The 26,059-nt window shown below is 35.4% G+C and overlaps 2 protein-coding genes across 2 annotated transcripts in view; one reads left to right on the top strand and one right to left on the bottom strand.

The window, feature by feature from the left end:
• syn2b (synapsin IIb) overlaps positions 1 to 26,059 on the bottom strand; it is a 76,241-nt gene that overhangs the window by 13,502 nt on the left and 36,680 nt on the right. The window contains exons 2-7 of the mRNA XM_083534135.1: positions 18,163 to 18,220; positions 15,630 to 15,721; positions 13,361 to 13,517; positions 10,977 to 11,066; positions 1,826 to 1,888; positions 259 to 401 (exon numbers count right to left, since the gene is read on the bottom strand). Coding sequence (XP_083390261.1) covers positions 259 to 401; positions 1,826 to 1,888; positions 10,977 to 11,066; positions 13,361 to 13,517; positions 15,630 to 15,721; positions 18,163 to 18,220 — 603 coding nt within the window. The remainder of the gene's footprint in view (positions 1 to 258; positions 402 to 1,825; positions 1,889 to 10,976; positions 11,067 to 13,360; positions 13,518 to 15,629; positions 15,722 to 18,162; positions 18,221 to 26,059) is intronic.
• LOC310722007 (metalloproteinase inhibitor 3-like) lies at positions 2,574 to 7,851 on the top strand. The gene is made up of 5 exons (XM_083534301.1): positions 2,574 to 2,904; positions 6,087 to 6,181; positions 6,600 to 6,714; positions 6,900 to 7,024; positions 7,247 to 7,851. The coding sequence occupies exons 1-5, from the start codon at positions 2,778 to 2,780 to the stop codon at positions 7,469 to 7,471; spliced, it is 687 nt and encodes a 228-aa protein (XP_083390427.1). The 5' UTR covers positions 2,574 to 2,777; the 3' UTR covers positions 7,472 to 7,851.

Raw genomic sequence — 26,059 nt, 5'->3', positions numbered from 1 at the left:
ATGAAACCCAAAAGAGAACATGCAGACAATAATGTTCACAGAAGCATTAGATAAGACATTGCAACAAAAAAGTAGCAATTATTTAACCTTAAATAACATTGTGTTTAATATGAGTTTTGGCAAATGCACATACCCTAGCATGCACAAATATCGTAATCATCATTATCGTCATTATCATCACCATGCTTGCCATAAACAGTGATTATACAAACCAGAAAAGATAATGCTAGTGATTTTTGTGGGAATATGTACACTTACATATAAGCTTTGTAGTCAGTGCCTATCTTCTGGACCCTGATGTCATACTTGGCATCAATGAAAGGTTCTGTAGTTGTGTAGGTCTGAGTGATGGCCACCACGCTGGCAATGTCTTGGAAATCGCTGTGATTATCAACTTTAACCTGTCACAATTCCCAATACATGTCTCATAGCAATTCTACTGAGTATAAGAGTCTAATATTTTAACTAGGTGTGAAACTATACCAAAAATCTGCCATATCAGGATACAATGCTAAACTCAGCATTGGATATTTTAAGATTTTTTTTTAAAGAATGCCTAAGATTTTAGAAAAAGATGTACACTATGTCCAAGGGTATATGGACACCTATCTATTTCACCCACATCCGAGTCTTTCCCAAAATTTTACCACATCAGCTAAGAACGCCTTTGTATGTTGCGGCATTACGATTTCCCTTCATTGGACCTAAAAAGCTCCAAAACTTGTGCACAAAGGGAAGTCACAATAGAGGTCAAGGTTGGCTTTTAAAGAACTTGAATAACATGCACTTTCGGTATGAACCATGATGCCGACTTGCATTAATCTTTTTGCTCTCTTGTGGCTGAATGTGCACAAATCTTCATAGTTACAATCCTCGAACATAGATAAACTCTGGGTAAACAATTCAATATTAATACCCATGGTTTTTGAATTAGATGTTCAATACTCAGGTGTCCACATACGCTTGTCCTCATTATCTATTTTAGACTGGAATCATAGTATAAAATCAGGTTAACTCAAGTAGCCACTTATTGTAGACACCAAATGTCACTAGGTTCTGTTTTGGCATAATATTAGCTTGAATGCAGCTTTTGACTCTATCGCCAATTATATTTAATAATTAATTACAATACATGAGCAGTATGCTATAAAAGTCTACCACAAGTTTCTATTTTTAGCCCCTAAAGCTGCTTTGCTGTCTGTTTCAGCTAGTTTCAGCTGGATTCAGCTGGTTCAGTCTATGTTTGTACCAAAAAAAGCATGCCAGAGCATATTATCTCTTATCTTTTAAGCTAGAACTAGCCGATTCTTTTTTTATGAATTTCTACAGTATGGTGGGCTAATGATGATTAAATTCCTTAATGGCTTAGCTCTGATGTGGTAGCTCAGGCAGTGGAAGGTGTGTAGGTGTTTTGAAAAACATACTTGTTTTACGTACATATACTGTACTTATTGTTTAATCTGTTTGTAATTCTTGGTGTCTTTTGTCTTGTCAAATCGTTTTTCCTGTTAAATTGGTTCATATGAATCAATTCAATATGAATTACATTAATAAATGAGTAGAAATACTCAGTTCATTAGTGATTGTACATAAATTATCATAAGATCATAAGATACTGCACATCATGAGATTTCAGATATTTTCTTACCACATTACAGCAGGCATACCCATTTACTGTTTCACCTCCAGTTTCTGAGTAAATGCATAGGCCAGCCAAATGTACCGTATCTACTCTTGCCATGCTAACATACTAATATACCAGCAGTTTTATTACATGCAGTGCATTTGTGTTTGAAATCTTTCACTTAAGATGGACGTGTCTTACCTTTCCCATGCCAGAGTGGGCATGTCCAATCTTCACAACTACTGGGAATGTTGGCATTGATATCTGAAACACACGTATAAGTAAAGGAATAAGTGAATAATCAATTTTTTTATGTCATTACAGTGTTATGTAACTTTAGAAATATATATAGCGACATCTTTAATATTTGAAGTGCAGGAATACATTATATATTAACCTTGGTTATTTAATTACAGGATTTCCTATACAACAGGCATTATATAAGTAGGTACAATAATGATATCCTGTCCTTATTAGGAACATCTTGTTTCTAAAGGTTTTACTGGATATTGGAATAAAATGCATATAGCTGCTAATGTTTTTTCTACATTTTTATTATAAAATTGTGGGAAGACTTTCCCCCGCTTTGCACAGAAATGAATACAGCTTTGAACTAAGGAATCACTATCTGAACAAAAACTTAACAAGACTATAAACATTAACTCTGTCTGACAAATCCTGTGCTCCTAACTCTACTATAGCAATGACACAAACCCTTTATTCACTGCAGGGTTTACTGGATGATTATTGGAATCATTACAAATTTTGTGTAAGGCTTGATTTCTATTACTATTAAAAAACAAAACGATTCAAAGGATTCAACATCATCCACACACTGTTTTTGACACACTGACATTAGTACAGCATGACTGAATTTTAAAGTAATCTGGTTAAAAATAGACTGGGAAGGAAGGAATCCATGTAAATGTTCTAACTCACTGAGTAGTCTGTAGGAGGGGCGCAGATAAATACAAGAGAGAGAGAGAGAGAGAGAGAGAGAGAGAGAGAGAGAGAGAAAAACAGAAAGCTGAGTGTTATATAAAAGTGATAGTCAAGGATAGGAAGAGAGTGTGTTTTTTTCCTTTCAGCTTTTGGTTTAAACTTTTAGCTTTAAAGCTTTTTTCTTTAAAAACACAAAAAAAAAAACCTCGTGATGGAGCAAGTAAAAATACAACTGTTCTTGCTGATTGTCCTGGTATTAGGCATAAAAGCCCCAGTGGCTCAGGGGTGTACCTGTTTAACAGCACATTTGCAAGATCATTTCTGCCATTCTCAAATAGGTATGTACTGCACACACACACACACACACACACACACACACACACACACACACACACACACACACACACACACACACACACACACACACACACACACAGATACACGCAAAACAGTTTAATTTAAAAAACTTTTCCCACGAAACGTTGTCTCCTTTGTGGACTTCGTCTCCTCTCAGAAGTTCCAGACCGAGTGTGTCGCATTTTTATTTATTTAATTAGGAACTGTATTATCTCAGGCTTTTCATATGTGTCAGTTATCTTTTCCTAAGTGAGGACAATCACATTGCTTTTTAAAAAGCTGTCATTGCAATCTAGGATTTAATAACATTAAAATATCTGATCATTTAAACCAAGAGACATGCTGTCCTAAAGATTCAGTGGCACCAGACTGTTTTTTTTTCATTGAACTCAAAATAACACCTACTATCCCCTGCCCTTCTTAAAGAACCTTTAGTGATCCTAGATAAAACAATACAGATTCACAGGAACACTTGATGAAACATTTTTTTTCAACATAATATGATGGTTCAGTGGTAAAAATTTTAACTTAAACAAAATATTAAGTCTAGCATATATCAATGATGTTTGAGAATGAATGATGAACATACACATGTTAATACTGTGACAGTAAAAATGTAATAGTTTTTTAAGGCACCCTATATGGTCTTTTTCCAAAGTCAATAAAGCTTTAGGCTTACTTTTTTTTTTAAAACAAGTTGAGACGTGCTTGAAAAGAATTGGAAAACTTTTTTGTTTGCACTTTCATATCCTCATGCTGTGTTTTATTATGCCAAGAAAAGCAGTCCGGTTGTGACTCTGTGTCTTCTCTTACATAAGAAGTCTTACATAAGAATGTTTGATTAAAGCACCATGTTTGCTCCAAATGCTGTGCCAATTCACTTCATGCTTCTACTATGGCCATACTATTGCCAAATATTTTTTTATTGTTTATATTAATAATAATTTGTGCCCCTGCACACAGTTTGACATGTAGTATTTAGTTTTTAAATACTGCTGTGTAGTTTATTGACTAATTGATATGCATTTTTCCTAGTTTTGTTTTTAATTACAATGTCTCTATCCAAATGCAAAATTTCGCAGTGTGATACTACAGTTACATTTCTAAAATTTGGCAGATGCCCCTATTAGTAGTGAGATACAATTATTTCATTTAAACAATGAGCACTTGAGACCTAAGGACCCAGCATTGAACCAGTTAAAGAGACTGGGATTTGAACTCACAACATGCCAATCAGTCCAGCATCTTAACCACTGAGTCACCATTTACCTGTTGTTCTTAACATAACACCTGTGGTTGTAGCCATGATAAGTGTGGATCTCAAAGATTTGGTGGAAAAAGCGTAAAAACATTTTTAAATCTTTAAATCTGGTTTCCACCTGACAACAGTCGTGGTCATAATTTAATAATTAATAAAAATAAAAATGACAGGAACGGTCACCAGAGCTTCCTGTTCAAATCTTAAACTAAAGTGTTAATATAAAGTTAATTCAAAATCCTTGTTCTTACAATTCTGAGTAAATTTTTCACATGCTTGTTAGTTTTGTCCATTTCATTCATTTATCATTCACATGCCTAACTCATAAACATTCATCACAACATGCAGTTCAGCTGATGCAGAAACAAGCTAAAATCTATCATATCCTTTAAGGCTGCCCCACTTTACTTTTAACAAATTTATTCTTGGCACAAATCTGATAATCTGTTGCTCATCATTGCACCCTATGAATAGCTGGAACTTTCCACTGAGCCTTTTATACTTGTTTTTTAAGTATAACATATGCAATTTGCCATATGCCATATCTTGTCCATGTACCACTATTTTAAATTGTTCTCTTGCTGATTTTTGTGTCTTATTTTAGCTAGTTTCATTTTTAAGTGCGCATGTAGACAATTGATTTTTTACAGAGCCACTTGTCGTTGCAAGAAAGCTAGCCTAGGAGTTGAATTTTGCTTATTATGAAACCAGCTCATGATTCTATGAAGCCACCAATTTTGACAGTAAAGTGAAGACAAAGATTTCTTTTATTCACCTAGTGTTTAGTGTTGGCAGACCTCAGTGTTACATAACTGACCACCAGTGCTATGGGCAAGCAGTTACAGTGGTCTAACATCTAAATCCCTCTAGGTATATTGTTGATTTTAAAAACTTGTCTCGGTCAGAGTCTCCTAGAATCTTTATAAATACACAATCTTTTACAAGTCTAACAAACTGATTTAGTATATTTCACTGATGAGGGATCAAAATGGCATCCCAAGATGTAGGCCAGGTATGCAAACTTGCTAATATAGTATTGATTAGTTTCTAAGAACAGCATGATATATGATTTGCCATGGATGTGTCAATCTGCCTACCTGCTTCATTATTCAAAGACGATACATTTTATTTCAATTCATGCTACTGTGGAATAACCAGACTTTTCATTGGTTAAAGACCCCTGAAGTCCACTCCCATTACATTTTCATGACAATGGCTTGTCAAATGTAAATTGTCTTTGACAAAAATGACTGAACTTTCATTCCACTATGTGCTTGTTCAGCAGCTGTAAACAAAAGATGTTACTAGAGCAATGGTTTAGTTCTTTTAATGAAATCTTGAACTTATTGTTTGATCACCTGCAATTACCGAAGCACATAAGCAAAAGAGTACACAATATCAACTTGGGAATAGGGTCTGGCTGTGAACTACTCTTCTCCTGCTAAATAATATACATAGCCCACATTCTTTGCTCCATTAACTGGGTATATATACATTCCTTCTGGTCCCCAAATGCTTTATAAACAACATTTAAATAGCCACGTTTTAGTCCTATGACTCCAGGTCCCAATACAAGAGAGAGATAAAAATGCATGTAAGATGTTGCTTCTTGCTAAGGACATGCAGAGGGCATACGGAACTCCTTATAGTATAAATAAAGGGTACTTCTTTGGTTCCTATGGCTGTTACGCCTGTCTCAGTCACACACACACACACACACACACACACACACACACACACACACACACACACACACACACACACACACACACACACACACACACCTCTCGATGTGGATATGCTTTCCAACATCACTTGAATTTTGCAGGATTTTGGTTCATATTATATATATAGCTTCCTAGGCAACAAAACTTGTCCTTACACTGAATCTTTCTGTTTTTTTAGTGATCCGTGCTAAGATAATCGGACAGAAGACTGCAACTCAGAGCATGCGCTTAAATGGGGCAAAGACGATTGAATACAAAATTAAATTGATCAAGGTGAGCTGTCATTGTCCAAGTAAATTCGTGGGTAATCAAATTCACATATTTTGCATAAATGAAACTATAAATGCTTTTTCTATCCCGTATTGCTTCATGTTATTTTTCAAACTGAGAAGATTGTGAATTTCCGCTGATGCTGTTGTGTAAAAATGGGCTTAACACAGTATGGTAAAGTCAGACTGCTCAGAATGTTACAGTTATTGAAAGAGACCAAAGACTCAACAAGCTAATAAAATTCTAAATGTTTTGTAATTGAACTTAATTGGTTTTCCATCAGTTATAATGTGTAGGCTCTTTCAAATGAACTATTACTAATGATAATTTGACTATTATCTGTCCAGTTGAACTCAAAATAATGGAAATATAAAGTAATTCTCTCTTTCTATTGGCTCTTTTATATCCTTTTGCATTGCAGATGTTCAAGGGCTTTGACAAGGTTGATAATATTCAGTACGTCTATACCCCTTTTGATGATTCTTTGTGTGGGGTTAGGCTGAATGCCGAAAACAAGGTTCAGTATTTGCTTTCAGGTAAATGATCAGTCATATGGGTATTTAGACATTTTATAAATTCCTTCTGTAGGCATACAAATGTCTCAAGGTAAAATGCTGAGACAGTCCCTCAAAAAGATAAATAATCTGAGAATGAGTGTTCAAAGTATTTATAGCAAAATGTTTAGGAAAAGGTGCTTTTATTGTTTCTTTTTATTTTACAGGATATTTGTGGAATGACGGAAAAGTCATGATTGAACTATGTGGCGTCAATGAGCTTTGGGATAATCTCTCACTGTCTCAGAAAAAAAACCTCAAGTACAGATACCAAAAAGGATGCGAGTGCAAAGTATGCTCTCTCATGTCTGTTGTTGATATTTAGGCAAAAAATCAAACAATTTTTCAATATATATATGCTTTAATATTTGATATATGTATTAGCACTACTGGTTTATTTATTTTTTTTATTTATAACATTCATAAAATATCTTATTTTTTTATCATATATTTGCTGAACCCCATTATTTTAGAAAATTTACTTTAACCTTGCCTTGTGTACTTAAACTTACAGATTAGAGACTGTTACACTTCGACCTGCCGGGCCACGTCTGCAAATGAATGTGTGTGGTATCCATTTAGCAGAGAATCTCTCCAAGGTGTGTGCATGAAACGGACCAACGGTTCATGCAACTGGTATACTGAAAAGTCTGACAATGTCAGACAAAATGGTATGGGAGAGACTTCTATGGGAGTGCTAGAGGTCAGCGAACACAAACCCACAGAAACACTGCAATAAATGTGTTCACAAAGCTTCGATTTATGAAACCAACCAATCATCCTGCCCTTAACTATTTATAAATGTTTATACTTGGCTATGGTAAATTCCTATACATTCACTTAAATGTGACACTCTCTGCATTTAAGTAGGATACAATAATTTATGCAACTGAAACTCCTAGTCAACATTACGGTCATCTTCAGGAGCAGATAAAGGGAAAACTTACCTAAAAGGCATACATTTTTTTTGCTAGTAAGCAAAATTCTGTTAAATATAATCTGGCAGTTGCAGTCCCCTGGACACCTGTGTGATGAGGACAATACAACACAATAGAATACTATTTGTGCATGCTAATGATCACTTTAAACAAAAAAAAAAAAGAAAGATTAGGAAGTAATTTTACTTCTTGTATTACAGTGCATTCAACCTGCCTATAAAATAAAAAAAAATTCAATTCAATTCAATAAATTTGTATAGCACTTTTAACAGTGGACATTATAAAACGTTGGACTTCATTGGAAGCAAACTCCTCATACACTACACACTGTAAAATAATTATATACCATATAGTATTTTCTACTTATATACTGTATAATGCTGTGTGAAATTATCACACCATTCTGCAAAATAATGACTCATACTGGTAACTATCACTCCAAATATTCTACATACTAACAAATTCTTCTTATGTAAAACTTTTTTTAATCATTTGGGAAAAAAAAACAGATTATATAAAATACTTCTAAACAGAATATCCTTTATATACTTTAAAGCAAAAATATAATTAAAATAGTAATCTTGGCAATAATTATAATAATAATAATAATAATAATAATAACAATGACTGTAATTATATTATTATTATTATTATTATTATTATTATTATTATTATTATTATTATTATTATTATTATTATTATTATTATTATTATCAGTTGCACATTTAAGCATATAAATCAGATAATGGAGCTATATCCTGCCTTTAAATAATCTCAAAGCTTGTTAATAAAATCAACATTATATCAGTGTGTAATACAAACACTTAATAATACAAGCACAAGCAGGTGCAGAAATCACATACTTATTGCATGTGAGGCATATTTTGTTCATTCCATATTTCTAATTTATTTTTATTTCCAATATAACATTTCATCTATATATTTGTTTCAGCTATTACAGCTATTGGGAATATGGCTTCAAATTTATAAAACCTTTTGTCATTTTTTATGCTGTGGGAATGTGTTTGAATACTTAAAAATGTAAGTAGGTGGAATTCCAAACTTCCTTTTAATTCAATATAAAGGATTTGAATTTAAATCACACAATGCCTCATTTTACTAAAACTTAAAAGACAGAATAAAACTACAATATTTTTTTAATATGCGGATACAGAGGACTTTTTCTGTACATCCCTCTAGATGTCTATTGCACAGTGTACACAGTACCAGTCTCATTACAGTGCTGATGTATGTATTTTTTTCAAAATATATATTCTATTTTACTGTGCCAAGAATATGCAAAATGTCATTAAAAAAATCAGCCTGTTTTTTTGTGTCTGATATCTGTTAATTTATGTTCATGTTTAGCCTGATGCTACAATCACTCAAATAGATTTTTTTCTCATTAATTTACACTCAGTAGCCCATAATGACAAAGTAAAAACAGAATTCTGGAAATGTCTGTATTTCTTGCATGTTCATAAGTGTTCAGACCCTTTGCAACAACACTTAAAATTAGAAATTTAGCTCAGGTGACTCCCATTTCTTTTTAGATGTTTTTACACCTTGACTGGAGTCTACCCTTGAAAATGTTTATTGATTAAACATGATTTGTAAAGGCACACACCTCTCTATAGAAGGCCTCACAGCTGACAATGCTTATTAAAACAAAATCCAAGCAATGAGGTCAAAGGAACTGCCGGCAACGCTTAGAGACAGGATTGTTGCAAGGATTTGGGGAAGACAACAAAAATTGCTGCTGCAATGAAAATTCACAACACAGTGGCCTCCATTTCTGTCAATTGGAAGAAGAGGACTGTTATGGGCAATCGGCTTTAGTAAGAGAGATGATCAAGAACCCGAAGATCACTCAGACTGAGCTACAGAGATCCTGTGTGGCGATGGGAAAAAGTTTCAGAAACTCACTGCAGCAATCCACTGATCTGGGCTTTATGGCAGAGTGGCTTAACAGAAGTCTTCTTGGTGCAAAACCTATGGAAGCCCAATGGAGTTTTGTCTACAGACACCTAAAGGACTTTCAGACTGGGTAAAAGAAGATTCTCTGGTCTAATGAAACTAAGGTTGAACTGTTTATCCTCAACTATAAGGCACCGATCATCACATACCCAAAACCATCCCAAAAGTGAAGCAGCATCATGATGTGGGGATCTTTTTCTGCAGCAGGAACTGGCAACTGGTCAGGGATTAGGGAAAGCTGAATGGAAAAAAAAATAAAGAGATATTCTTAAAAAAAAAACTTTTCCACAGTACTTAGGACCTCAATCTAGGCTGAAGTTTCACCTTTCTACATGACAACAACCTTAAGCAAACAGCCAAGACAACACAGGAGGTTAAGGGACAACTCTGACTTGAACCCTTTTGAACATCTCTGGAGAGACCTGAAATTGGCGGTCCACCGATGGACCATATACAACCTGACAAAATTGAAAAAAAGAGAAGGATGGTCTGAAAACTTTCTAAATGCAAATGTTGTGAAAAATGCTGTCAAGTGAGAACGCTTTCAAAAAGAAGTGTTAATTTATTTTTTATCATTTAAAAAAAATGAAGGCAAATGAATAGAAGAGAATTGACCACCCTGTGGCTTTCAATTCTTACCTTTGCACAATTTGTACACATGCACAAAGTCAGGGATTTTGTTGGATAATTAACCAAATAATTTGTTGGATAATTAACCAATTATAGCATGCGGGTGCTGATGATCATGGATTTCATATGTAGGTTGAAAGACAGTCATTAACTAAACCAGAAACAGCTGTGTAGGAAGCTTAAACCTGGGTAAGAAACAGACAAACTCTGCCAGGAAGATGAGGTTGTGGAAAAGCACAGCAAAAAGACAAAAGATAGTTATACTACATCAACAAAGTTGATCACAGGCAAAGACTGGTGTGCAAGTAAACCTAAAAGAATTGATGCTGATTTGCAGTCAAAGGGTGGTCACATTAAATATAGACTGAATTTTCTACATCCCACAAGAGCTGCAGTTTTTGAGAAGCTCTGACCCAGTCATCTAGCCTCACAACTCACTTAAATCCTTATTTCATGCTTTTAACACATCAACTTTGAGGACTAAATGCTTGCTTGCTGCCTAATATATCCCACCCACTAACAGGTGCCATGACGAAGAGATAATCAGTGTTATTTACCTCACCGGTCATAATGTTATGCCTGATTGGTGTGTGTATATATATATATATATATATATATATATATATATATATATATATATATATATATATATATATATATATATAGTAGCAACATGCATGCTAATATAAATACACTTACCATGTCCTTGTAGTTTGGGTAGAACGTTTGCTCAATAAGAGGAAATTTTTCAGGTCCCAGCTTCTTATAGGTGCTTATTAGCTGAGCAAACTGAGGGAGGAAAAAACATAGGGTGCCATTACACACAGTTTGAGTAATAGAAATATTGAAATATTGCATTGTAACAAGTGCCACAATAGCAAAGTTATACTATACAATAAAAATACCCAAATACCTGAAAATCAAATCAATATCTAGCTAGATTTTCCTAAAGCTTTTTGCAAATATTATGTTAGATAAGGAGCCAGGATAGCAAGCAAACCAATTAAAATATGGCCAGTTGTACTGTTAGTCCAATTACACTGCAGTCAGAATGCAAACGTTCAATGCAACATGCATGCACTGTCCTTTTCATTATCATGACTGTGCTTTTTTTTTTTTCACTGTAGCTTCTGTAGTCTATTAATTTTCTTCTCACCAGGTTTATAATGAATCATTATATTAGTATATTTTTCCTGGCAGATTGAGGCAATTTTACCCACAGAACTTTCACACACAACAGTCTTTAGAGTTTACACCATTCAGTGTAAACACTAGAGACTGTTGTGTGTGAAAATCTCGGGAGATCAGCAGTTTATAAAATACTCAAAGCAGCCCATCTGGTACCAACAACCATGCCACAGTTAAAGTCACTTAGATTACACTTTTCCCACCATTCTGATGTTTGATGTGAACATTAACTGAAGCTCTTTTCGGTGTAAATGATTATGTTGTGCTGCTGCCACGTAATTGGGTAACTGCATGAAAGAGCAAGTGTACTAGTTATCCCAATAAAGTGGACATTTAGTGCATATAGGGAACATTGTCATAAGTCGGTAGGACCAGATGACATGCCAGTAGAAGCATGGAGATGTTTAGGAGAGATGGCAGTGGAGTTTTTAACCAGATTGTTTAACAAGATCTGGGAAGGTAGAGGATGCCAAAGGAATAGAGAAGGAGTGTGCTGGTATAAATTTTTAAGAATAAGTGAGATGTGCAGACCTGCAGTAACTACAGGGGAATATAGTTGATTAGTCACACCATTATGTTATGGGAACGAGTAGTGAAAGCCAGGCTGAGAGAAGAGGTGACCATCTGTGGTTTCATGCCGAGGAAGAGCACCACAGATGCATTAATTGCTTTAAGAATGTTGATGGAGAAGTATAGAGAAGGTCAGAAGGAGTTGCATTGTGTGTTTGTGGATTTAGAGAAAGCGTACGACAGGGTGCCGAGAGAGGAGTTGTGGTATTGTATGAGGAAGTCAGATGTTTCAGATAAGTATGTGAGGGTGGTGCAGTACATGCATGAGGACAGTGTGACAGCAGTGAAGTGTGCAGTAGGAACGACAGACTAGTTTAAGGTGGAAGTTGGATTGCATCAAGGATCGGCTCTAAGTCCTTTCCTGTTTGCGGTAGTGATAGACAGGTTGATGGACAAGGTCAGACAGAAGTCTCCATAGACTGTGATGTTTGCGGATGATATTGTGATTTGTGGTAAGAGTAGGGAGCAGTTTGAAAAGAGCCTGGAGAGGTGGCGGTACGCGCTGGAGAGAAGGGGAATGAAAGTCAGTAGGAGTAAGACAGAGTACATTTGTGTGAATAAAAGAGAGAGGGCAGTGGAGTGGTGCAGTTGCAGAGAGAAGAGGTGGAGAAGGTGGAGCAGAAGATGAGATTTTTATTGGGAGTGACGAGAATGGACAGGATTAGAAACAAGTTTATAGTAGGGACAGTGCATGTAGAAGGTTTTGAGGACAAAATAAGAGAAGCCCGATTGAGATGGTTTGGACATGTGCAGAGGATGGACATTGGGGTATATCGGTAGGAGAATGCTGAGGATGGAGCCACCAGGAAAGAGGGAAAGAGGAAGGCCAAAGAGGAGGTTCAAGGATGTGGTGAAGGAAGACATGTAGGTATTTGGTTTGAAAGAGACAGATGTAGAGAACAGAGAGGCGGATGGAGACGGATGATCCGCTGTGGAAACCCCTAATGGGAGCAGTCGAAAGAAGAAGAAGAAGAAGGGTACATGTCATTATACGAGCAAATGCAGCACCAGTGATCTTGTAAAAGCCATGCAATATTTTATCTTAAGCTTTATGGGAGATATCTAGAAAGGAGTGCATTATGTAAGCCTAATAGGTCTCACTTAATGGTCTGCTCAAAATCTTCAACTTGGCATTTTTAATGCCTGGTTTTCCTCTCTGAAAGTCTTCCCCCTATTGTTGCAATGATACTAATTTATATATGCTTACATTTCATGTAGAGGACTGAAAATGATATTATATTTCACAGTGAGCATAAGCAATTGAAAGTTTTAAAAAACACTTCACATGTAAAATAAAATCTCATCGATGCTGATAATGGACTCACTGCCCATGGCTTGTCACAGAGGTTGTAAATAGACTCGAGTGAATTCACACTGGGAATCCCAGCGTATTGCAGGCCGATGATCAGGTTACGAAAGTCCTCGTTCTGGGCCATGCTGAACGCATGCTGTCGGACCAGAACAAAGTCAGGCTTGAAGGATCTGCAGAAGGCACACAGGTTTTATTAGCACAATGTCAAATTTAAAGCTTTATTTCAGCCTTTATCTGAAATAAAAATGTTATGAACACATATTAGTAACACTTGTCATACATTATGTGCAGTTATGTATATTAGACATCTTAAGAATATGGAGTAACCAGTACACAAGATATTTAAAGAAATGTAAGAAAAGTGTGATTATAACATTGAGATTTTGAGCTATTTTATATTTATATAGCTGAAGTACTTCATGTATGTCTAGTGAGACACAACTGATACAAATATTGTCTTAATTGTCTTTGTGTGTGTGACTCACAGATCACTGAATAATATTTTAATTTTAGTTTATATTCATTCATTCATTCATTCATTCATTTTCTCCCGCTTATCCGTAATTCAGGTCGCGGGGGCAGCAGTCTAAGCAGGCCCCCGCCTTCGACTGCTGCCCAATCCTTACAGCACCGTCCCTTACGGTCCCTCCTGCAGGTGGTGAGCCCACGGGAAGGCGGCCCCACGTCACTCCGACGTCACGGACCTTGGCATTTCCCTCGTAACTGATAATTTTAGTTTATAATGAAATATAATTCTCTTCTCCACTATTTGCTCAACGGAAAATCTGAGGTAAAATGTTTCTTTTAGGAAAGCACACCATGTCTTAGCCCTAATACATCTAATCAATGTGGCATGGTGGCCTTGGAGAGAGGCTGTAATGAGGACTTACTACTTACTACTGATTTACTGGAACCTAAGTATTTTTGTCAGCCAGTTGGGACAAGGAATCCTTTAATAACACACACACACACACACACACACACACACACACACACACACACACACACACACACACACACACACACACACACTCACGTGCGTGTGCGTGTGCGCGTGAGTGTGTGCGTGTGCATGTGTGTGTGCTTGTGTGTGTTAGTAAAGCACTCCTTATATAAGTTTTTCATATATAAAGTGGAAAGAAAGCAAACCACCCTAATAGAGACATACTTTATAAGAAATGGAGACAGAAAGAGACACTGTAAGTGAGACTAGGAAGGAGCAAGCAAGGCAGTGAAGTCTCCTCAGGTCAGTGAGCATGTGTTGGCTCTGCTCTTTTGGTCATTTTGCTGAAGTGGAATAAACACTGAACCTATTTGAAAGCCTCTGTGCGCACAGAATTTCAATGAGTTCAGATAAAAAGCACAGGCTAAAAAAAAAACATTGGTAGAATGTGTTGTGCCTGCCTTTATATGGTGTTAGTTTCATAGCAGACACGACTACCGAAATGTGCTTTGCATTATGTAATAAAGCATATATAATTCCTTCTAAATGTGACACATTCTGTATTTATGATAATATATAAAAAAAAAAACCCTAATATAAGTTAAATGTGAAGTATTCATGATGTTTTTAGTGATTCTAGTGTGTGTTTGCTGGGTGATAGTAAACTGTTTATTTATAGCACCAAGTTAGCAGTTAGTTAGCAGACATTGCTAGAAACAATTTCAAACATAAGGTTTTTTTTGTTGGCGCCTAAAAACAAAAGTGCGAGAGTTTTTTTTTCTTACTCATTATTTTCTAGAGATCTGGGAGTTTTGGTTAGTTAGCTATCTATGAGCTAAAGAGGTGACAGAGCAGAACACTCAATCTCTAGAACTAGCTAAATCCCACTGACACTACTATCAGAAGGTAGTCGGACAAAAGTGTATGTAATTGTAATGTAAAAAAAATATAGTTTACAATCTACAAGCACAGACAGCTGTGTGCAGGAACACACACAAACACAACCATTCAGTTTGTGAGAGATTCCTGACTGCCACAGCTGTGCAAAGCAATCTGTGAAACATAATTGGATAAGACTATTGGTTCATGGTGTGATGTGTGTGGTGTGATTTTGGTTGCTTGTACTTTTGTCTAGTTGGCTGGTAAACCTGACTAGGTTTTAAAGTTTACATTATAGGCAACTACATGAGCTGTGGGTTTTGTAAAGTCCAAAGCAAACCCTAATCTTTTCACATGTGATCTCACCCTCACAGTAGACAAACAGGTTTAAATCATAACATATTCAACCTCACATTAATATAGAAATATTAGTTTAAATAAGTATTTTAATCCAACCTACCGAACAACTTTAGTCCCATTCCTAATAACCTGCATGTCCACACTGCACGTTCCATTTGTATGTGCAACAACGTTGATCTCGGAGAATTCAGCCTGGAATATGACCAAGAGTGAGTTCAGTTTGTCCGTAGTGCACTTTTATCAATAAACATAGGCACAAAGCAACTCTCTGAGGATAAAGAATAGGATAAAGATGATCATAGATGACAAAAATACATTTAAGTCACAAAATAACAACACAAAATAAGGTGACTAAAAATCAGCTGATGTTCCCCTTTAAGAAATAAATAAGAGTAATAATTCTGACTTTAACCCAGGTTATAAGAACACAGTTTTGAAGCCCATTTTGGTATAATTTTTTTTTTAACCCAATCCTAACCAATATGGAGTGTTAAAAACACTTTTTTTTTTTATATTTTCACATTTCAAATGTTAAATTTTTTGTATTTTTGAGAATACAACAACTTTTAAGATGCATGCATGTGGTTGTACAATGCTGCCTTTTTTTTATTTCCAGTAAAAAAAAAAGCATACTTATCCAGGTAATACTATGAAAAGCCTTGGCAGCTATTTGGATTACATTCATACTTGTGAGGCAGCCTGGTCTAAATAATTTGGATAAATGCATGTAGGTCAAGCTGTTACAGCTGCAGACTCTTCTGTGGCTACAAGAGAAGAAATTGACAGTAGACAACTTCTCAACTTTTTAAGCTCAAGTTATGATATCTAAAACAATTGATGTTTTTCTACCTGAAAAACCCCCACAAAAAAAAACCCAATAACATAAAACCTTTTATACCTACACGATTTGTTATAGTGTAGCTAGAATATAATAAAAAGCCATTACTAGGTCATTAGTCATTTCCTCCAACATGTAATTTTACCAACCATGCTACATCAGATTTTTGCTGTTAGAGTTGCAAAACATTGTGACTGGAGATTAATCTTTTTAATCATTGCTTGTGAAAAGAATTGCATAACACTTTCAAAGACATGCTATGTATCACCCTGACTGCTTCCCCCCCCCCCCATGTAATCAGTGTAGTGTGTCTTATTAATCCCTATTTTCCATGTTACAGTGAGATACAGTGTAGTTACAGTCATTTAATTTGGGTTAAGACCTCAAATGGATTTTCAGTTCAATATCTCTTGTCTGTAGTTTGAGATAATTATGCTGTATGTCTGAAGTGTTGATGAATTGGATAGTGAATGCTCAATCATTGCGAATAGAAAAGGTTGAAAGTCTGAGTAGCATCGCATTTACTAGGTGCCTAGGGGCGAGTTAAACAATTCACATTTCTCCTGGCTTTGACGTCTTCACCTACTCAAAGCACTTGATTTACTCTGCAGTAATGCTAAAGCTGTCCTGGCTTCCGTTTAGTGTAGGAGTTTTATCTGCAAATCATCCAGCTCCCCAACTGACTGATGTCACAAAAGCATGTTCATCATGATTTACTCACACAATAAGTAAACACCTTGGACACGTATTCAGTATTCAGACCCTAAACATAACTACAGACTTAATTATTTTAATAAAAATGGTAATAAAGTGGTAATAAAATTGCAATCAGTGTAATATTATCTGTAATTAAATAAAATTCAGTAGTGCAATTAAAACGAGTTTAAAGGAATATATTGACAATATAACTCCTATTTTCTTATATTTTATATATTATTGTTTTATTGTATAGTATTTTTTCTAACTGTCATGTTTGTTACATTATATTATATTCAACATCATAAATCATATTACAAATGATGGAAAAATCACTACATTTTGTTCTTCAGTTATAAAACTACACCTTAAATGCTTTGTCTCGAAATCTTGCCACCTTGTTAAGTTTGAACTACATGCAGGTGATTGGCATAATCTGTAGAGGGCACTCGGTAAATCATTTTATCTGATGTATAGCTTTTGTGTGCATAAATAATAGTGCAACTTTGCATGACCAAAAGTTCATTCAGATCAAATGACAAGCCATCAGATACAATTGGCTGTTGATTTAGTAAAAGCAGTCACAAATTTTGGTCACATAAATATACTTTTTTAAGCACCCCGCTGATTTAAGTGCTTCTGTTTTGAAGCAAAAAGATTCCTATATTAGGGCACGAGCGAGACTCAGCATCGAAGCTAATGCACACTGCGACACACTTAAACTCATGAGTCATCGTCTTTGCAAAGCTTGTGTGCTTTCAAGGTGATCTTAGATGCATAACTTGTGTAGGCCAAATTACACATCACTTACAGGTTTTGTGCCAAATGAAATTTGCCACTTGCCACCCAATTCCTGGAAACGTTCATGAAATTTGTTAACCTCATTCAATGCAGCTCAACTTGTGTTTCACAGCATTATGAACAGTTATGAAGAAAAAGGTTCTCGCTTATTTACAACTCATGTGAAATATGAGACAGTGGCATGACTGTTCATTCAAGACCCATACTTATGAACTTTGCTAAAAAAAGTTTGATACTGAGTTCTATCTTGCTTAAAAGTTTTGCTGTGGGCATCAGTTAAAGTAGTAAATTATTTTACCTGTTCCACTCTGATATCATATTCTCCTTGGACCTTTTTCCCACGGAACAGCTTTGCCCTGAAAGGAAAAGAAATAGAATTTTGGGAACCTTGAAGAACATTTATATCATATTATACTGTATATATATATATATATATATATATATATATATATATATATATATATATATATATATATATATATATATATATATATATATACAGTGAGGAAAATAAGTATTTGAACACCCTGCTTTTTTGCAAGTTCTCCCACTTAGAAATCATGGAGGGGTCTGAAATTGTCATCGTAGGTGCATGTCCACTGTGAGAGACATAATCTAAAAAAAAAAATCCAGAAATCACAATATATGATTTTTAAACTATTTATTTGTATGATACAGCTGCAAATAAGTATTTGAACACCTGTCTATCAGCTAGAATTCTGACTCTCAAAGACCTGTTAGTCTGCCTTTAAAATGTCCACCTCCACTACATTTATTTTCCTAAATCAGATGCACCTGTTTGAGGTCGTTAGCTGCATAAAGACACCTGTCCACCCCATACAATCAGTAAGAATCCAACTACTAACATGGCCAAGACCAAAGAGCTGTCCAAAGACACAAGAGACAAAATTGTACACCTCCACAAGGCTGGAAAGGGCTACGGGGAAATTGCCAAGCAGCTTGGTGAAAAAAGGTCCACTGTTGGAGCAATCATTAGAAAATGGAAGAAGCTAAACATGACTGTCAATCTTCCTCGGACTGGGGCTTCCTGCAAGATCTCACCTCGTGGGGTCTCAATGATCCTAAGGAAGGTGAGAAATCAGCCCAGAACTACACGGGAGGAGCTGGTCAATGACCTGAAAAGAGCTGGGACCACCGTTTCCAAGGTTACTGTTGGTAATACACTAAGACGTCATGGTTTGAAATCATGCATGGCACAGAAGGTTCCCCTGCTTAAACCAGCACATATCCAGGCACGTCTTAAGTTTGCCAATGACCATTTGGATGATCCAGAGAAGTCATGGGAGAAAGTCATGTGGTCAGATGAGACCAAAATAGAACTTTTGGGTCATAATTCCACTAAACGTGTTTGAAGGAAGAAGACTGATGAGTACCATCCCAAGAACACCATCCCTACTGTGAAGCATGAGGGTGGTAGCATCATGCTTTGGGGGTGTTTTTCTGCAAATGGGACAGGGCGACTGCACTGTATTAAGGACCGGGGCCATGTATTGCGAGATTTTGGGGAACAACCTCCTTCCCTCAGTTAGAGCATTGAAGATGGGTCGAGGCTGGGTCTTCCAACATGACAATGACCCGAAGCACACAGCCAGGATAACCAAGAAGTGGCTCTGTAAGAAGCATATCAAGGTTCTGGCGTGGCCTAGCCAGTCTCCAGACCTAAACCCAATAGAGAATCTTTGGAGGGAGCTCAAACTCTGTGTTTTTTAGTGACAGGCCAGAAACCTGACTGATCTAGAGAAGATCTGTGTGGAGGAGTGGGCCAAAATCCCTCCTGCAGTGTGTGCAAACCTGGTGAGAAACTACAGGAAACGTTTGACCTCTGTAATTGCGAACAAACAAATATTAACATTGACTTTCTCAGGTAGCATGTGTCTGATTTCTTGTTTTTGCATGTTTGTCACATTTTAATGTTTCAGATCATCAAACTAATTTAAATATTAGTAAAAGATAACACAAGTGAACACAACATGCAGTTTTTAAATGAAAATTTTAATTATTGAGGGAAAACAAAATAAAAAAACAAATGGCCCTGTGTGAAAAAGTGTTTGCCCCCTAAACCTAATAACTGGTTGGGCCACTTAGCAAAAACAACTGCAATCAAGTGTTTGCAATAACTTGCACTAAGTCTGTTACAGCGCTGTGGAGGAATTTTGGTACATTCAACTATGCAGAATTGTTGTAATTCAGCCACATTGAAGGGTTTTTTGAGCATGAATCGCCTTTTTAAGGTCACGCCACAGCATCCCAATAGGATTCAGTTCAGGACTTTGACTAGGACACTCCAAAGTCTTCATTTTGTTTTTCTTCAGCCATTCAGAGTCGAACTTGCTGGTGTGTTTTGGATCATTGTCCTGCTGCAGAACCCAAGTTCACTTTAGCTTTAGGTCACGAACAGATGGCCGGACATTCTCCTTCAGGATTTTTTGGTAAACAGCAGAATTCATAGTTCCATTTATCACAGCAAATCTTCCAGGTCCTGAAGCAGCAAAACAGCCCCAGAACATCACACTACCCCCACAAGATTTTACTGTTGGTATGATGTTCTTTTTCTGAAATGCTGTTTTACTTTTATGCCAGACGTAATAGGACACACACCTTCCAAAAAGTTTAACTTTTGTCTCATCAGTCCACAAATTATTTTCCCAAAAGTCTTGGGTATCATCAAGATGTTTTCTGGCAAAACTAAGACCAGCCTTAATGTTCTTTTTGCTCACCAACGGTTTTGAAAAAATTGTCTAATTGTCTATTGTTTACTGTTTCACTGTTTACTGCCATAAGCATTTTTTGTTTATACATCCTTTTCTTTCATATATATATATATATATATATATATATATATATATATATATATATATATATTCTTATATGTTATTTTATATTGTTTTTATACTTTATTTATCAGTCTTCTTTTTCTTTGTATTATTTTTCTCCCCATCCTATTCCCTCATGCCGGACAGTCGTAATAAGCATTTCACTGCATGTCGCACCCTGTATGTATGTGTATGTGACAAATAAAATTTGATTTGATTTGGAACTGACCATTTTTGCCCAGACCATTTTTGCCCAGTCTCTATCTCATGGTGGAGTCATGAACTTTAACTGAGACAAGCCTGCAGTACATTGAATGTTGTTGTAGGGTCTTTTGTGACCGCTTGGATGAGTCGTCGCTGTGCTCTTGGGGTAACTTTGGTCGGCCGGCCACTCCTGGGAAGCTGTCTAGCCATTGAGGATCTTTTGGTCTACTTCACTTTGTCAGGCAAGTCCTAAGAGATTTCTTGGTTGCGAACAGGTGTGGCAGTAATCACGCCTGGGTGTGACTAGAGAAATTGAACTCAGGTGTGATAAACCACAGTTTTAACACGTTTTCACACAGGGCCATGTAGTTTTGGATTTTGTTTTCCCTCAATAATAATAGTAAACTTCTATTTACAAACTGCATGTTGTGTTTTTTAATAATTGATATTTGCCTTATTTTAAATTCATGGTAACTGTGGGACGTTTATTGGCCCTGCTGGATTTTATGTAGTATCTGAGTAATTGGGCCTGAAAGAAATGCAGTATTGCAGTAATGCAGTACTCAGTACACTTCAATTCACTTAAAAATGTATATTTTGATTTATTTGATTTCAGTTCGACCCTAGCGAAAATTTGTCATGTTGTTTTAAAGATGACGTATAATCAAAATGATGAATTAAATGCAGACCTGTTTGAGACAAGATAATCTACTGTAATAAATGAATGAGGCATAAATATTTGTACATTTGGTTACAGTGAGTATGCAGTACTGTGCCATGCATAAGTATTTATGACTCTTGAACTTTTGCATGATTCATATGAATACAAACTGGAATTAAAATTATTACTGAATTATTGGTGATTATATATAGAGTTAATTGCAATTGCACAACATTTTATGAAACTAAATAAAACTGTCCATAGTACTGAAGGCGTTCATTAAATAGTTTGACTACAAAACATAACAATATAAAGAGCAAACAGAATAATGAAGACTAAGGATCTACCAAAACACGTTTGGATAAAGGTTGGGAGCATTAACATAATTAAATCAATTATTTTAAATATAAAGAATATATTTTATTTAAACAAAGTCATCTAATACATTCTGCTCAGAGAAGTCAGAGAAGCAACCAAGAAGCCAATTCTGGTCATTCAGAAGGATCTGGAGAGACTCATAGTTTAGAATGAAGAATGCAAACCATAGTCTGGACCATTTTTTATAAAACTAAAACATTAATTTTGTTCCACTTATCCTAAAATCCTAAATGAGTTCCATTTCATTGGCAAGTTGTAACAGGTGTTGCCAGTGTCTGGGCTTTATTATAAACTGAGCTTTTACATTAATAACTTTTTCAGGAAGTTGTTTAGTGCCCAGTGCCAATACTTAAAAATGTTTTGCCAGTCAAAGCATTAGGCTGATTATGTTCTTGGCCACACAAGCAATAGTGACTCATTCAATAATAAAAATATAATAATAATATATATATATATATAAAAAAAAAAATGTATATACAAAGGAGGAATAAATCAATATAACCAGTTTCTTTCCAGAACCTTCTTTGAGTGGGCAAGAGAACAGAGTAGACTACACTCACTGTACAAAGACAAAGGGGAATGATACCACAGGCAGAAAGCAGGTTATTTAAATGCAGATTGTAGCAGAGGAGTTCTAAAGAAATTCATTTATTCAGTCATTTAATACTTTATCCAGTTCAGGGTCACAGGGGATCTAGAACCTGAGAGGACTACGGATAAGACAGGAATCAACCCTGGGAAGGATTTCAGTTCATCACAGGGCACACACACACACACACACACACACACACACACACACACACACACACACACACACACACACACACACACACACACACACACACACACACACACACACACACACATCCCTAGCAGCAATTTAAAATCAGAATAATTTTGAGAGGTCAGAGAAAACTGGAGAACCCAGAGCAAACCTCAAAGTTGGAAACATTGAGCTATACATGATTTTTAAAGTCAAAATACGCTCTTGAGGAAAACCTTTGTTAAACTTACCCAAAAATGACATGATTACACACTCAAATGAACTGACACGAGCAGTATTAATTGCAATCAATTAGTTTTTTGATTCCGATTTATCTGTATGCTTTACCACTCAATCAATTTATTATATCTCATTGAATCTAAAAACCTTTGAATTGGATTGCATCGGCTTGTTCGTGGTAATGGTGTCTTTCACAAAATGGACCATTCATCATGTATTGAGATGCAAACTGCACTGTCTCAGACAGATACCCAGTCTTAATGTAAATGTAATTTGTTGCTACCTTTGAAGTTGTGTTGAGATAAATGGCTTCATATAGATTACAGATGCTGTTTGAGGCCAGTGAGGCATGTTTTAACCTGATATAAACATCTGGATAATTTGGACTCAGACAGGTGTTAAGGAGAATGCTCTAGGTAGTCTATGTTGAATACACACACACACACACACACACACACACAAGCACAGACATGCAAACAGTCTGTCTGTCTGTTTTTCATAACACACTCACACACAGACTTCACAGTTCGAGAACAAAAACACCACCCACATGCAGACACCTATCCCACACCACACTACACTAATATATACTGACTTCCCATTAGAATCAGTCATTTTCACTTGTTGCACACTAACTTTCTCGAACATGTACAAACACTATTAACCACCCCAGTAAACAGAGTGATGAAGCAATATCCTGCTGTGTTGTTAGACTGCACTAATCAAACAGTGTACTGTGGGAGATATATCAACATGTTAAAATTGAAAATGAGCACCTTTAGCTGCTTCATTTACTTTACAGTATCTTTCTGCGTGACAATGTGGTCTACCTAGAATCGGTTTCAGTAAAGAGCAAAGCTTATATAAATAATTATTTGTTTAAATCCTGTCTAAATATCAAGAAAACATAATGTCTGCTTGGTTAATAATAATAATAATAATAAAAAAGACATCTGTTGTGACAATATCAATGGATATCAAAGATGACTCATATAACTGTACATTCTTTAACATCTGCTAGCTTAGCTAATGCTGCTAAATTTATGATGATATATAAATATAAAGAAAGTTTGATTACATTTAATCACAAGATTCAAGTAATCTAAATTTGCTTACTTCCTGTGGTAAAGTTTTTCTTTGTCACACAGTATGACTTAAACCATATTGTCTTTCTCAGAAACACGTTTCCCCCTTTTTTTGCTATCGTTAAAGCCTTTGCAGTTTCTTTTGATTCATCCTGGATAGCAATCACTTTTTGGGCAATTCTAGGCAAGTTGCTCTAAGTGTTGGCTCTCTGCCATTGCCATTAAAATGTAATCCAGGGCATTTCTGAGGTTGGTGACTGATTCTGACTGAACAAACCTGTTAATGAGGGCCAGTTTTATCTTTGTAGTTCTGCCAGATGCCCAAACTCATGTTCATCAAAGTTAAATGTGGCAGATCGGCAACTGGTATCTGCACCTGGCTTTAGTTTGTTGTGAAAGAAATAACCGATGAGCCCCGAGTATTTAAGGGACTTTTTAATATATATATATATATATATATATATATATATATATATATATATATATATATATATATATATATATATATATATATATATATATATATATACACAATGAAAAATCGTAATACTAGTGAATTATCTTCGTATATCCAAATGTTTATAATAGGGATTACATTAGTCTTTGCTACCATTTCTCAGTTCATTAAATTTAGCATTTAGCCTCAATCCTGAGGTAATTTAGGTTAGCAATCACAATCAAACCTGAAATTACTTGAGTAAGTATTTGCTAACTAGTTTCAAATTAAATTAAAGTCTAAGTTAAAGTAGGTTAGCATTTGCTATCTAGTCTTGAGTAATTTCGCTAAGAATTCACTATCAAATAAGAACATATTAAGTTTCTCATCAAGTCTGGGAAAATGTATGGTTTTTTTGCTATGTAGCTTTGAGTATTCATGATTAGAATTTGCCACTTACTATAGTTTTGCATAATTTAGAGTATCATTCTTTATGAAGACTAAGGCAATTTAGATTTGTATTCATTATCTAGTGTAAAGTCATTTTTGTTTGCTACCTAACATAAATGTATTTTTGTTAGCATCTGATACTTGCTCTGTTATCAATTTTTTTTTTATTTGTAGCACAGTGAAAATGTGACTGAAGATCACATGTACAGTAAGTGGGCATTTGCTGTTGTGGGTTGCATTATACCATCTTTACAGCAACTGCAATTGTTTATTAACTACAAGGTTAGCTAGAATGTTTAGGTGTTTGACAAAACACAGGAAAAAAAAAACTGATCTGCTGGACTTAAATACTACATAGCAAGCAGAAAGTTAATAATAAGAGTAAATAATTCTAGAAAATAATCTATTAAAAAAATCCCCTCATAATGTAGAACAAAGCATATGCCTCATTGTAGCAGATAAGAGGAGATTATCCCTATCTTTGAAAGAGCAGTTGGCTCGTACTCCACCCGCAGTTACAAGCTACTAAGCAGAGAACTACATATTGCATTCATGTGGTCTGATGTGTATGAGCGTGAGAAGAAGAATGAGATCAGTGGCTGCATAATGGTAGTACATATTGTAAATACTGTATCATTATGAGCATTCACACAACAAGGGACCATAGTGTGCTTTACCACTTTGGTGGTTGTGTTCATATCACACAATTTTGGCTGCTGCTCTGTTAACATTTGGTCATTTTCCAGATGGCACCATCAAGCTGTCTCTACAGTCTATGGCTTTTTTTTGTAAAATTCTTCATTTAAAGCAGCAAAATTCCACTTTTGCCTTATATAATGATTAAACCAAACCTACATAAAAATAGAACAACAATAATATAAAAGATTAAACTTTTCATTAAAAATAAAATTGAAAAAAACAACTATAACAGAAAGAAAAGGTCCAATGAAATATAAAATTTAATAGATAATAACAGTGTAATAACAGATTTACACAAATACCGTAATGAATTTGCACATTGGTGTAATTAGTGCTGGTTAATACAACTATTATTTTCTTAAAAACAAAACAAAAAAAGACCAGAAATGTGTATATGTAATATGTGTATATGTTTATTATACAAATAGCCAATATTAGAGTGATT

The sequence above is a fragment of the Silurus aristotelis genome (genome assembly GCF_946808225.1).
Source record: "Silurus aristotelis genome assembly, chromosome: 28".
NCBI classification, from domain to species: Eukaryota; Metazoa; Chordata; class Actinopteri; order Siluriformes; family Siluridae; genus Silurus; species Silurus aristotelis.
The sequence above is the reverse complement of the archived record's forward strand: the minus strand, read 5'-3'. Positions and strand labels throughout refer to the sequence as shown.